This window comes from Acromyrmex echinatior, chromosome 8 (assembly GCF_024713525.1).
Source record: "Acromyrmex echinatior isolate Ae372 chromosome 8, ASM2471352v2, whole genome shotgun sequence".
Classification (NCBI taxonomy): domain Eukaryota; kingdom Metazoa; phylum Arthropoda; class Insecta; order Hymenoptera; family Formicidae; genus Acromyrmex; species Acromyrmex echinatior.
The window spans coordinates 1,721,035-1,735,234 of record NC_141859.1 but is presented as its reverse complement, the minus strand read 5'-3'; the positions used below and the strand labels follow the sequence as shown (position 1 = coordinate 1,735,234).

General features: G+C 31.4%; 2 protein-coding genes across 7 annotated transcripts in view; one reads left to right on the top strand and one right to left on the bottom strand.

Moving 5' to 3' along the window:
• Positions 1 to 14,200, top strand: part of Nrx-1 (neurexin 1) — a 235,051-nt gene that overhangs the window by 88,985 nt on the left and 131,866 nt on the right. For 3 of the 4 annotated variants that reach the window (XM_087408981.1, XM_087408979.1, XM_087408978.1), the window contains exons 3-4: positions 8,600 to 8,741; positions 12,890 to 12,949. In XM_087408981.1, the coding sequence (XP_087265107.1) occupies positions 8,600 to 8,741; positions 12,890 to 12,949 (202 nt within the window). The remainder of the gene's footprint in view (positions 1 to 8,599; positions 8,742 to 12,889; positions 12,950 to 14,200) is intronic. The other variant, XM_087408980.1, reaches the window with a different exon arrangement.
• The window catches only part of LOC105150793 (uncharacterized), a 160,542-nt gene that overhangs the window by 143,589 nt on the left and 2,753 nt on the right, over positions 1 to 14,200 (bottom strand). The window lies entirely within an intron of this gene.

Below are 14,200 nucleotides of genomic sequence, written 5' to 3'. Positions count from 1 at the left end.
TTAAATTAAATTTTTTTATCTCAAAGATTGTCCTTTCTTCAAGATAACAGAAGAATAAAAACTTTGTAATAAAACAGTATTATTAGATAATGCACCATTGCGCAACTACATCGCGATAAATTGAGTATTTCTTCTCGAAGCTATGATGCATTTCGAAAAACGAATTCATAAAAACAAATGATATTATTAGGTGTTGGAATTAATTCGTAGCGTTTTTAATGAAAGAATGTTATTTATTTCACATGAGCATTAAAAAATACATTAATGAAAGTACTTCCCATCACTTGTAAAACGCTACGAATTAATTCCAACACCTAATATATATATATATATATATATATATATATATATAGGTATATATACGTTTTCGATATGTATATATACGTTTTCAAATCTGCAATTAAATTTCAATATCGCGTTTCTTTCTCAATCAGAGCTAGAAAATGGGCGTAACGGCTGGTAATATTCATCAGGTACGGAGAAAATGGCGAATGTACGCCTCTTTCGTACGTACGCAAAAGTCTGTAATGGGCCGCAGTAACGTATTTAGTTTCCGGCCTCCTCCAGTTATTTTCCGGTTGGGGGTTAAAGTACTTTGCAGACGGAGATGGTTGTTATACACCGCAATCTCTGCAACTCGTTAAAACAATTTTCACATGCTACTAGGGCCTCCATAATTACACGCGGATAATGACGAAAAAATGGGAGATATGGTAATGAGCAGGTCGAATGGTCCTGGTTCCCGATTTCGTTCAACATACAGCGAATTCTTGCATCTTTTTTTCCGCGTCGCACTTAAAGTCAATTAATAATAATGAATCCCCAGGCTATTAAACACCCACTTTACTTAACTAATGCACTTAATTACATTTCGATCCAACTCACATAATAATACAGAATGAAAAATAATAAGGTCATAAACGCGTTTCATATATCTTTAAAAATTTCTATAGTTTATTAATTTTTATCCGCATAATTATATAAAAAATTAACAGAATAATAAACATTATTCATTTGTGTGGAACAAAATACAAAAGAGATAAAGATATTTTATGAGATTCTGTATTATAGTTAACCATCATTATGCTGACGAATATACGTAAAGCTTTAAAAAAAATTCAGATAACATTTTCATTTATAAAACAAATATTTAAGAATTAATTAAATTGAAATTTTTTTCAATTAAAGATTTTAATTCTTTCACTCACTGATGATATATTTCTCTTGAAAAAATTTGATATTACGTGAACGAAACAAGTGTTATGTTTTTATTCTTCGTATCAAACGTTATTTTTCCTCAGAAAAATATATAAAATTAGATTACTTTAAATATGAAGCGCCACTACGGTCTGAATGTTAAGATGTTGAACTATTATACATATATAAATGAATTAATTTCAGATATGATAATTGCGTGCCGATATGGTTGTCGGATTTTCAACGCAATTAATCTGAAATATTAATAATTCCCCCAAATTTCCCAAATTAATCCTAAAAAACTGTAATAAATTTATTGCGAAAAATTATAAAATTAGAATTAATGACCAAATATCTCATACAAATTTTTAACTTAATTTTTAATATATTCACTATTAACTGAAACTGTTAAAACTGAGGCTGACTAAAACTAAAAATATACAATGATTAGAATGTCTTCGATTCAATTCCAACCCTTTCCAGAGTCCTGACTAGCCGGTAAATTTCGTTGCGCCATCGGCAACATCTCGAGGAAACGAGGTGCCGGTGGTGCACAGGAATTGGATGGAAACTACGGGGGCAAGAGGTGGATATATATCGTAAACTCCGTGACAAGTCTCGGAATCGGTTTGCAAACTTTCGCCATATCCCGTGTGTGTGAAGGATCGCGGGCCCAAAGATTTACCACGTATTCCTTAATGGAAGCCGACGACAAGGCTGCCTAGAAACAAATCCGCGAATTCGGGCGGCTAGACTGCGGTATCGAAGCATGGCGAAACTCGAAACACCGCGACATCGCGTTCAACTGTTATACCGCCGAGAACTCCGCGGAACACTCGCCTAACATCTCGAGCGATGTTACAGCGGTGAATGTGCGTATATTTCGTGCCTCTTTGAGCACAATTTACTATTAAATTTCAAATGCACAATGTGGTTGAAGCTTAAATATTCTTTGCTCTTACAATTAGTAACACAGATTGTGTATATGCATTCATGTACACACATTAGTTGTTTGATGTAAAAAAGTTTTCAAATGCCATTTGAAAACAACAATTTTGTTGAAGTATCCCAAAATTTAGCAATGAACAATGCTGCAAAAAGTTTTAGCAACCAGCTTGAGCGTCCTACATAATTATTTTGATGGTTGAATAACATTTTCAGGTTTTTTATCTAGCTAAATTTTTAGATAACGCTTCAACAAAACTTTTTTGTGTGGCATGTGTTTTTAGAAATTATAAGCTTATGAAAATATTTCCAATTTTATCATATATTTATTTTATAGCTTTTTACAAAATCATATATATGACTTTATAAAAAGTATATGTATGACTTTATACTCATATGAGTGTTGCAAAATCTTTTAAAATGAAATGAAAACATAATGCTGCTCATATTTAAAAAAATAAAGATAGACTTTGTATTTTTTAAAAATTTCCCGTATTCTTATAATATAGAATAAATAAAAATGTATTGTTTGAATTCATTATTCTCAAACTATAATAATTTTTCAGGTAATATTCCAGTACTTATGCTGTCCACACATTGTTATATTGTGATTTGATTACAGTATCCATTATACTAATTAAAACCATGTGTTAACAAGGCAAAGATTTGTCTTTTAATGTAATACGCTACGATTTCTTGCTATGATTAAAGTGTTTTACTGAATAACATCATGTGCAAGATTTTTAGATTAGATTAACATTAATGTTTTCGAACATTTCAAATAGTCGCAACCACTGCATATAGTACGCATGCAGAACTTTAATATGAATTTTTATTAGATTCAAGAAATCGGTCGAGTTTAATAGAAAGATTTAAAGTTTAAGTGGAATAAAGTTGCAGACTTTTCCGATTTTAGTCAAAGTCAACGTCGAACTTTGTTATAAACCTTTATATATTTATTTAACCAAATATAAAACCGCAAATTTTTTATGTTCACGTTTTTCTCAAAGTTATATCATTAGGATATCTGTGTATCTTCTATTTTTACAAATATATGTATATTTTTACATATTCGTATTAAGTAATTAATAGCATTTAATTTTATATTTCATGTATAATAATGTATAGTAATTAGCAAAAATCGTGATAACAAATTAATAAACATGCTAATATTTTTGTCGTAATATACATAATCAGCTAATAATAAAGCTATTTCCATTTTAATTAGAATATTAATTTTCTGAAGCATTTTTTTCGTTTTAATTTAAAATTAATTATAATGATAATATTTTTATTTCTGTTGTGCGCGCGCGCCAAATGAACTTTTTGCGGAAATCAAGGGGAGAGTTGATTTTGCAGATGTACTTGCTCACAGAGCGACAGTAATCAATGAAGTAACGAATAAATTATGCAATCGGCAAGTTGATACTATCGCGCTGCATTGATTCTAACGCGGTTAGCCATCGCGGTTGTTAATTCGGTAAACTGCACCGCGCAACCCGCCCCAAACTTTAGCGAACGAGCGAGTTCCCTTTGATGCAACTTATTCTGTATCTCTGCTGGTTTATGCCCGGAGGTTGTCCGGGGTTCCCGTGTTCGCGGTCAAAACCAAATAGCGCAGTTTTGGCACGGCGCAGTTTCGTATACTGCACCGGCACGCAGAGATGCAGTTGCTCCCACAGTTGCGCAGTGGGTGCCTTATTTATTGCCCGAGTTTCTGTCGACAATCTGACGGGTCGGGGTACAAGACCCCTTCTTCCGACTTTATCAGAGTTGCCGCGGCCCCGAGTTCCCAGGCGTATTTCGCGGTACGCTCTGCGGTCGGAAGAATGCACATTGCACCTGGGATGTGCATCCTCGGAGACAGGATGACTCGTGTCGCACGAAAATTGTATCGTTTCTAGCGACGCATACGTAATCGCTCAGATTCGCTCTGCATCTTATGTTATACGTGTTTCATGATAGTCACGTCTGAACGCTTTATAGAATCGCACATGCTACGCAGAGAATTTACCGGTTACGCGTATAATGTGCAATAACGTTTCTAAGAACGATCGATTTTTCAATTCATAATCGAAGAATAACGATTCAGTTTGAAGAAGATCCAAATTTACGGTCAGCTACTCTACAGATATAGGTAGATTACCGTTACATGCCGGAATGGAAAACTTACCGACGTGAGGATGGGCCGATTGAGCCGTGTAATCCCGTTGAAATTAAATCGCTTGATTTATTCGAGTATTTTCTCTTGCATTGTGGTTCGTATAACAGTAGACATACTTTACACAACTATGCTGGGCATAGTTCATAAACATCATGCAGCTTTTGTCTTTACCGAATTCCGTCGTACACGTTGGATTAATTGCAGTTAATTAATTTTGTTCCGTAAATTGCTCAAGTTGATTTATGTAAACTGATGTCGAAAAGAAAAGTAACTGTAATCATGCGGAAGGTTAATTTGTAATTGGTAAAATTTAGAAACGGTAGAATTTAGAAAATCGTATGTTATTCAATAATCAAATTCTTTCCGAAGTATTATAATAGACATTTTAAAGATTTTTTTTTTTGCGCTAAACATATAATGCCGATGGTATAGGAATTTGCGTAGCAAAATGTGTTCAGCGTGAAAAAATTCTTTGAGAAAAAAATCCGCTTCGAAGAGAAAAAAGTAACTTTTATCGAACAGTGTTATCATCTGAAGATCTAAACTTTTAATTATATATTTTTTTAATTTTTTGAATATGTAGAAAGAAGTTTGTACAAAACTTTTATTCTGTTCCGAATACCTACATTTATTCAAATCTGCTTTGAAAATAAAATTACTTGTGTGTGTTTCTCTCTAATCACAAAATCATATAATTTATCATTTGTTATCTTTACAAGCTAAAACACTAATTTTGATAATACTTAATCTTATTAGCTAACAATGCTTAATTGCAACAGCAAAAATTAAAATAAGTACATTTAATTAATTAAAACAAACGATCAATTAATATTATATAGTTAATGTATCCGGTCAGTTTTCGGAGTCCCGAAATAATAAACCGTGTTATTTTAATATGGAAAGAGGCCTGGAACGGCTAAGCCGGGGTCATATCGAAAATGCAATTTGCCGCGACTAGACGTCAATTAGCTTTTCTCGCAGGAAATCTCGTTAACAATCCTCTGCGCCGCATGGCTCAATATGATTAATGCGGTCGACTCGTTAAGCAGGCTTGGTTAGTTGGCCATATACTCGTACAGTCTATACTCGTTAGTCTCAGTCTTTTTACCCTTTCTGTATCTTAGCCTAGAAACAAATATGTATTAGACTAATTTCACAATGCTCGACTTTATCTACAATAACTCAATTCAATTCGCAGTACTTGAAAGAAAATATTAAAAAGAAGTATCACTAATTAATTTTCATTAAATATTCTATTTTCTTAACGTTGTATCTACTACTACTTATAATTAAATTTGAAATTAAATTTCTATTAAAAGCGGACGTGCTCAGTATCACAAACGCTAGCAAAGAAAACCAACTTAAAAAACTAACTCAGATGGAATTGTTTTATATAAAACTGCACTAACCATATTCTATTTTTCTATTCACCATCTGCTCGAAAAAAACGAGAAAGAATTTAGAGCTAATACATATTCTTCGATAATAATGTTTGAATAAGAAAAAAGTTCAATCCCTTTATACATTATGCTGCCATTTGACATATTTAATGCATAACGGAGTTAACCCATATCGTCTCCTTTCGCGTCATCGCTAAGATTACTATTCTGTGATGGCCACTTGCCAATTCTCAAATCCAACCTGGTCGCAATAATAGAGCATAGCGGCGCGATTGACCTCGTGACCTGACACGTGCATCCGCATCGCTCCAGCGACTAAATTCTTTACGATCAAGCATAAAAAAATGTCGAAGAAAACGTTCCGAGAACGAACGACATTAATAACTCATTAATAACTAAGGAGAAAGCCTGCTATTAATTGGACTAATTATAGACCGACGTTTTTCGAAGAAGTAAGTAATAATACAGCAAACTTGCACTTACGTTGGCTGTTAGTTTAGCCTCAAACGCGCGAGTGATTTTCTGGATAGAAATTACGGTATATTCTTGAGAAATTGGAAGTTTAAATATTTATATCCGCCAGCCAAACAGGTACGTACCGCGAACTTTACCGATAGAAGTTAGAATCGTGCGCAAAAGATGAGAATCATAATTTCCGTAGTTGTCTTATCGGCCGGATTTGCGGGCGCTCGATTGCACAAAGATAATTCATTCAACGCAAGTTCAACGCTGTTTTCGCGAAAATTAAGGTTTTATTTGATTCTTAATCCTCCAACGGAAGTATTCAACGAATTTTTCGCAAAAAACAGTTGCGGATATTTTATCAATCACCGCATGATCATTTTTTTCCATGAAATGTATGTAAGAGATAGTATTAAATTTTTAACAATCAAAAAAAATTTTAAGTTATAAGGATATGTGTGTGTGTGTGTGTGTGTGTGTGTGTATCAGGTGTATAGTCTTTGCAAAAAATAATTAGAATTAAAAATTTATATTTTCCGCATTAAAAAAATGAATATTATATATTACATATTCATTATATACGGATATTATATAATAATATAGTATAAAAGTTCGATAAGATCAATATGCAGCAATTTTATAATTTGAATAAAAATTTTCTCATTTTATCTTTATTTTTTATAAACATATATTATAGAAACAATTTTTGATCCTGGTTATGGTTAGTGGCAGGTTATAAATTGTCAAACTTGTATTACTTTTAAATGCAATATAGAAATATCTATAATTTTTTCATAAATTTTCATTTTATTAAAAAATACGTGTAATACTTCGTTAATAAAAAAAAATCTATACAATACATTAGGTACAAGATTCGTCCCGATCGAGTATGGCCCTCTTCACTCATTTGTGTTGAATATCAGTTCATTTTCACTCATTAATATTTAAAAATTAATTATAAAAATTATATTATCTAATTAATAATACATATGTAGGTATAACTCTTGGATGGTCCATTTTTAGAATTAATCTACATTAAAGCAAAATGATCCGCGACGAATTCCTTCCATCTAATTTTGCAGACTCAAATCGAGTTGGGACCAACGTTAAAGAACTTCAAGAATAAGATCAACGTCCTGCTTATTCTCAGTGCAAAGAGCATCCATAAAAGTCGGTTGCGGCCGGCTCCTGGGAGTGAAAAAAATCTCGTTTGCGCGACTTAAAACGCGACGGTGCACGGTGCAAAGTGAGTTGCAGTGCTGAAAGTGCACTGTCAAGATAAATGAATCGTAAAAAAAGATGTTTACCGCGACGGCGCGTACCGCGTTCGTTTATTATTCGTTGCTCCCGAAGAGCCGCGTATAAGGTCGCGAAATAAAGATAAATGTAAATTGAAAAAATGCCGAGCTCTTCTTCAAACTAAAGTAGGTTATTTTTCTACTTTCTCTTTAATTTTCGTCGCTGCGTAATATCACACTGAATATTACAAGCGATATTGCACAAGCAAACATATCAAATGTACCATCTATTATTTATTTCAGAGACGGAAAGAGATTTTTTCAACATTGCTGCTTAAATAAAAATTTTATGTAATGTCATGAAAGCAAAATTTAAATATACTTAAATGTATTTATCGTACTTTATATGAATAGTAAAAAAGATGCATCATTAGTAGTTAAATATCAAATGCCATAAAAACGAAATATACTTGTACTTTAATAAATTAAATATTTAAATAGCTGCATCAGCCTAATGTTGAAATATCGCAGATAGTACCGCGTGAAGTAAAAAAATAAGTAAATATTACTCTCCCACTTGCACATTGAATCTTTCTTGAATTCATGTTAAGAAGTTATATTTCTACAGCTAATATATCCATGTCAGAAAATCTGTTTGCTGCATAATATGTTGGCACGCAATAATAGGAATAATTTGAGAATATTTGCATTTATAAGACGCCTTTAATAAAGGAATATTTATAGTTTGACTATTATGCAGGTTCCTGTAATGTATGATGTAACGTTTTTTAATTAGATAATGCACAGTAACACTACTTGTTTCTATTTCTTCTTTTTCATATATATTTGCGTTAATTTAATAATTATTAATTTGATAATCTGTATAATCATAAATCCTCAAAAAACCTTTTTTTACAATAAATTTTTTTAATCATGCATAGAAAATATAACTGAAATGGAAATATAATTAAAATGGAATATTTTTCTATTCAATGCTAAATGTAAACATTTTTTACTTATACTATACAGTTGCCAATTTAAAGTTATAATTTTATTATTCATGATCCCATTAAGAATCTCATTATAAAAAAGATTTCCATATTATTATTTGAATGTTTTTATTAATATCTTTTGATATCTAAGTATTAAATGATATCATTTGTTATAACTTTATGATCTAATATCTGTTACAGAGTTTACGCAATATGGCGAATACGACAGATGCCTGTGAAACTCGCGATCCGTGTCAGCACGGTGGCATTTGCATTTCTACAGACAGTGGACCGATCTGTGAGTGTCGCACCGGCGATTATGAAGGCGCATATTGCGAGAAAGGTTAGTAAATCTAAACTTTTAATAGTCTGAATTTTTAAATTAATTAAAAAAAAACAGTTATGTATTACCAATTATATTTTGTTAAATATTATCTTTATATTTATATTATATTTTGCTGAAAGGACTTTGATATTATGTTTGAACTTTTTCAATTTTTTAAAATCAAATCGATATCAATATACAGAGTAACAAAAAAGTTTGTGTGACAAAATTTTGTATGTTTGTCAAATTACACAGCTGATTATTTGTCATCGTTTTGATGTCAAAACACTATAATAACGTATATTCAAAAACAAATTCTGAAGTGTTAATATTACTTACTGTATCATATTATTAAATACCAAAAAATTTTCATCTCTTGATGAACTCAAGATCTTTATTTAGCTGGGAGACTTTATAATGGCTTTTATTATATTTTTCGTATTTAATAATATATTCCTAACAGAGAATTCAAAGTTTGTTCTTTTGAATGAAATATACATTAATGATCCGATAAACACAAAACTTTGTGGCCAAACTTCTTTATCATCCTGTAAATTGCCATGTTTATATATTTATCGTTAACTTACATTTAAAAATAATTACTTTAAAAATACCATGACACTAAGTAAATATGGATTAAATTACTATCTTTTCTTACTTATTTGCGAGTCAAAGTCTTTTTATGATTAAAGGAGCATAAACTACTCAAAAATGTTTAAACAAGGAAAAAAGAAATTAATTTTTTCTATGCCATTCTAAGGATAATGAGAATAAAGCAAAATCGCTGATAAAGATATGAAGCAGAAACAAGAACATTTTCATTGTTTGTGTACATATAATTTAACTGAGTAGAGATATACAGAACGCGAGTGTGATGTAGCAGATAGCGCACTGTCTGATATACTATTAGAGATCCCGGGCAGAACCAAAAAATTTTCATACACTCGTAACTCCTCTCGGAAGGCAATGGCAAACTAACTAGTATACTTGCCTAGGAAACTTCCCTACCAAAAATTGTCGTTTGAAACGGCGTTTAAACTGTAGGTCCCCATTGTATACATTGTGTACGATCAGTGTACGCGCAAAGATATACGAGAGGGCTGAGGGAGGCACTTACACGCTGAGATAGCGTATGGCACTTGAAGAAGAAGAAGAAGAGATATACAATAGCATTCGTTACCAAGCTACTTAATACGAGTATACAGTTTTAATCAAAAACATACACAGAACTTAATAAATAAATCGTGATGAATCGAACAAGCTACTATTTACAGATTAAAAAGATTTAGAATATTATTCAAGACGCTTTATTAATAAAATAAACTTAAAACGTCTTCGTAATTATAATTTATAAATGATGAGAGTTTAATTATTTCTATAACAATTTTAAATTGTCGGAATGCACTACAATTTATTAAAGATGTTTCACATTTTTCGTCAAGACTGCAATTTTATTTTACCTTTGATATTTATCCATACAAATTGATTTTGTGTGATTTTGATATTACTTTCAAGCAATCTGCGTTTCACTTATTTATAATCTATCCGTAACACTTTTTCACAACTTTTGTGTCCTTCGATTTTTTTTTTGTGACCGATAATTTATTAATAGATCGCATTCAATTAAATATCAATCGCTCACTCAAAGTTCGGTAAAAATGGAAGATATTTTCTTCAAATATTCATCATTTCTCTACATTTTACATTCTGTCACGTAGCAAACGTATTACGCGGTGTGCTTTGGGTGTTGCCGTTTTTATCCTCTTTCTCATATTCCGCTCGATCGATCGTTACCTTTAATGATAAAACGCTTGGACGCAACTATACGTTGGGTGTGCATTTCTCGTTAACTCCTACGCGTATATTCGCGAAAACGCGCGTCGTCTAATGAGGCGTAATTGTCGACAGCTGCAGAAGTGAGATGATGTTCCAGAATGATTTTTCCTTCTCGTAAGCCATTGGCAATTAGAGAAACCGAGCAAAGTCGGGGTCGTTCCAAGACGTTTCACCGATAATTACAATCAGACTTCTTCCCCGTTAATGAGGTGCGCGCACAAGGAGGTCGTTATAGCGGAAGGGATTTGAATCGCGAATGTGAAAGGCGAAATAGATATGCAAAAATTTATTTTGCATTTGTTCTTGTCATTTGATGGCTAAAAGAAAACTCAATCGTTGTAAAAGAAGATTATAAAATCAATATTTATTTATGGAAGCGTCCGCGTTGTAGAAACGTATTGAAATTCGGATTGAAATTTGAATCGAGAGGATTCATTTCGGAATGGATTCTCATAATATTTTTACAATAAATTATAATTCTGTGTTTTATATTACAGCAAATATTAATTTCAATCAGTTATAAATATTACAACTGACTTCTCAAACTCTTCTACGCTTTCTAATATCATCAAACATTATTTACAATAAAAAGAGAAATGTATTATTGTAATTTATAAAATGTGTCCTTTTTCTTCTTACAAAATTTAGAAAGCTGCACATTCGACAGATTTAATAGCGAAAAGCAAGATTATATTTCCCGTAGATAAGCAACATACCGGATCTACTTTAATTGCGATTTACTTTCTGCGATAAAATTTTGTATTTTCTCGAGTTTTCATGTGGTTCACAAAACGTTATTTCCAACTATACATTAGTGGTAATTTTACTACTAGCAGATTTTCCATTACTGCGCGTGACAGATGTAGGGTATGATATACGGTTTTAAGATATGTATATTTATGATGTAAGTTACTGTAAATCGTGTTAGCGGTAAATTCATGTGGTCTCGCATAACAAATAAATATGCAAATTATCGTTCAGTTTAAAAAACTTAATTAATTATATATTCTAACTTTATTATGTATTATTATGTATTATTATTCTTTCTAACAATAAAAGAAAGTATAAAAGTACATTATATAAAACTGTTTTTAAATAATATTCAAATTATACTTGATTTCTTCCTTTCATTACTCTTGATGCAATAAGTAAACGTACTAAATAAAAATTAGTTATGCAGTTCACAATATTGAATTGAAAGTTTACTATAGAAAAAGAACCTCTCTTCATACCGCGAATAAACAATCTTCCTTTATCGAAAATTTCAGCGTGGAATGTTTATTCAAAGCTTTATTTCACTGATAATTGCGAATCTTTGCGAACTCACGGCCGAGTCTTTTGTCGCTACTGAGACATCGTCCAGAAGAACGCGAAACTTCAAAGACGATTCTTCGTAAAGGAACCAGGACAATTTCATTTTAATTCCTCTCTTAACAGCTTTTTGCAGGCGCGATTGTCCTTGTCGTGTCTGACAGGCACAGTCGTTATACGCGATATAATGTAATTTCCAGCCTTAATGACCATGTTGAAACGAATAGAGGAAAAAGGAAGAAGGAAATGGGAGGAGGGAAAGCAGAAAGGGATGAGTGTTACAGACGCGCAAGATAAAATAGCGAAGCTAGAAATGAGGGTTGAAACACAAAGAAAAAGGAAGTTCAGAATTTATTAGGGTAAAAATAATCAGTCTACCGGGATTTCTTAACAAATATTGAAGAAAATTGAATACTACTACTGCTGACAGAAAGGCTAAGAAAAAGGAAGGAATATGTATATACATAAGAAAGAAGAAGAAAAGAGATTCGACGGCTGATATACTGCATTGCATTGCACAACAAGCCTATACTTAATATTGCTTAAAGTAAGTCGTAATACTGAATAGTATTTGAAATGACTTTGTTTCAATTTTCCGTAAAAAATAAAAAAATAAAAAATAAAAAATCGAGAGACTAAATGTTGAGTGAATATACGAGTAAAACAAAGTACGATAAACCACTCGTTTCACATTATCTATTTCAAACAGGATAATCAAGAGTTTATTTTCGCGGCGAATCGTTATCTGGACAAAGTGATTCAACTTTAACGGCATTTCGCACGGAGAAACTTCGTTGTTTAACACTCGATATTCGCGCAGCGTGGAGCTGCCGCTAGGAAAGCAATTTTATAACAATTGCAATCGCGTGAAAGTTTTTTCAGCATTTAAATTACCGAGCGGCGCTCCATTGGTTTCTTTCCCTTTTTTTATAAAAAATACATAAGGATCTTTTCACGAACGATTGACGCATGGTTCAGTTCTTTACTTTCGTTCTTTCTTTCTTTCTGTTCTCACATAGAGACATGGAGCACGATGCTGCCCACGGCGGGTGCTGACGATTACTGGGCTTGGGATTACAGTGAGTCTCGCTAATTACAAAACCAAAGTATCCACAATAACGTGATGCAGTGGTGGTAGAGATATGAGTACGAGTAATCAGTAGATGGTAGCTCTAGTTAAAATGTTTCCATATATAGATATCCCCTTGGATATAATCGAATAGATTCTTTATCAATGCGAAATTGAATGCAATGACTTAAGTAGCATAACACACAACTTGCAGATCAAAACTAATCGATAATATCAATAATAATATTATTAACGATTTTAAATATTTAATTATATGTTTTTATTATGTATAAATATATTCGAAATACGAATGAATTGTTTAATAAGTTAACAAGTTAAATAACCTTTATATTATTATGGCAACAACCATTTAGTTATTATTTATCCACCGATATTTAGAATTATTTAGGTGCGTATTTTATTGCTCTTTGTTTGTACAGAAATCCGTTTAAGTGAAATTATAGTTCTCCTATGTAGTTTCCTATTGTGCATTACAGAAACAGAAGATCTTTTAATATATTAAGTAAGATTTCTGTAATGAATGTAATCGTTAAATTTCACACTCTATCTGTTATCTCACTCTTTCTAATTTACATATTATTACGATTTTATACTTCAAAATAAATTAGAAAATTTCTAATTCAATAAAAAAATAACATTAATATTTAATAAATTATTTGCAGCTAGATGACAATGATAAAAATGTTAATTTCAAGCGGGTTCATAATTAAAACAAAATTTGGACAAATATTTGCCATCTATGTCCAAAATACAATATAATACCATCAAATATCATAGTTGACGATACCATTAGTAATTAATAATGTGAGATCCAAAACAATTAATGAACCTTTAGCAATTAATATTACTACCAGCATGAATTTTCAATGTTCTTTACACACATCTTCATGAATTTTAATATTATGATTATAAATATCCCGCTATTATGTTGTTAATATACTATTATGTTGTTAATATACTATTTCGGAAAATTAATTTTAATATTATACATTAAAAATTTTTCTTTTGTTATTTAAATATTTTAATATACTTGACATGTAATTGATTAACTTTAATATAATTTATATAAAAATCCCTTTTGTTCTGCAATAAAATTTTAATTTGAATCTCATATTATTTTATTTTGAATCAAGTGATATTTGATATATGTATAAAAAATTATTTAAAAATGGATAAGCTATGGAAAATCAGCATAAAATTGGCATATTTTAATAATAAATGCTTCATAATTAACGCCCTT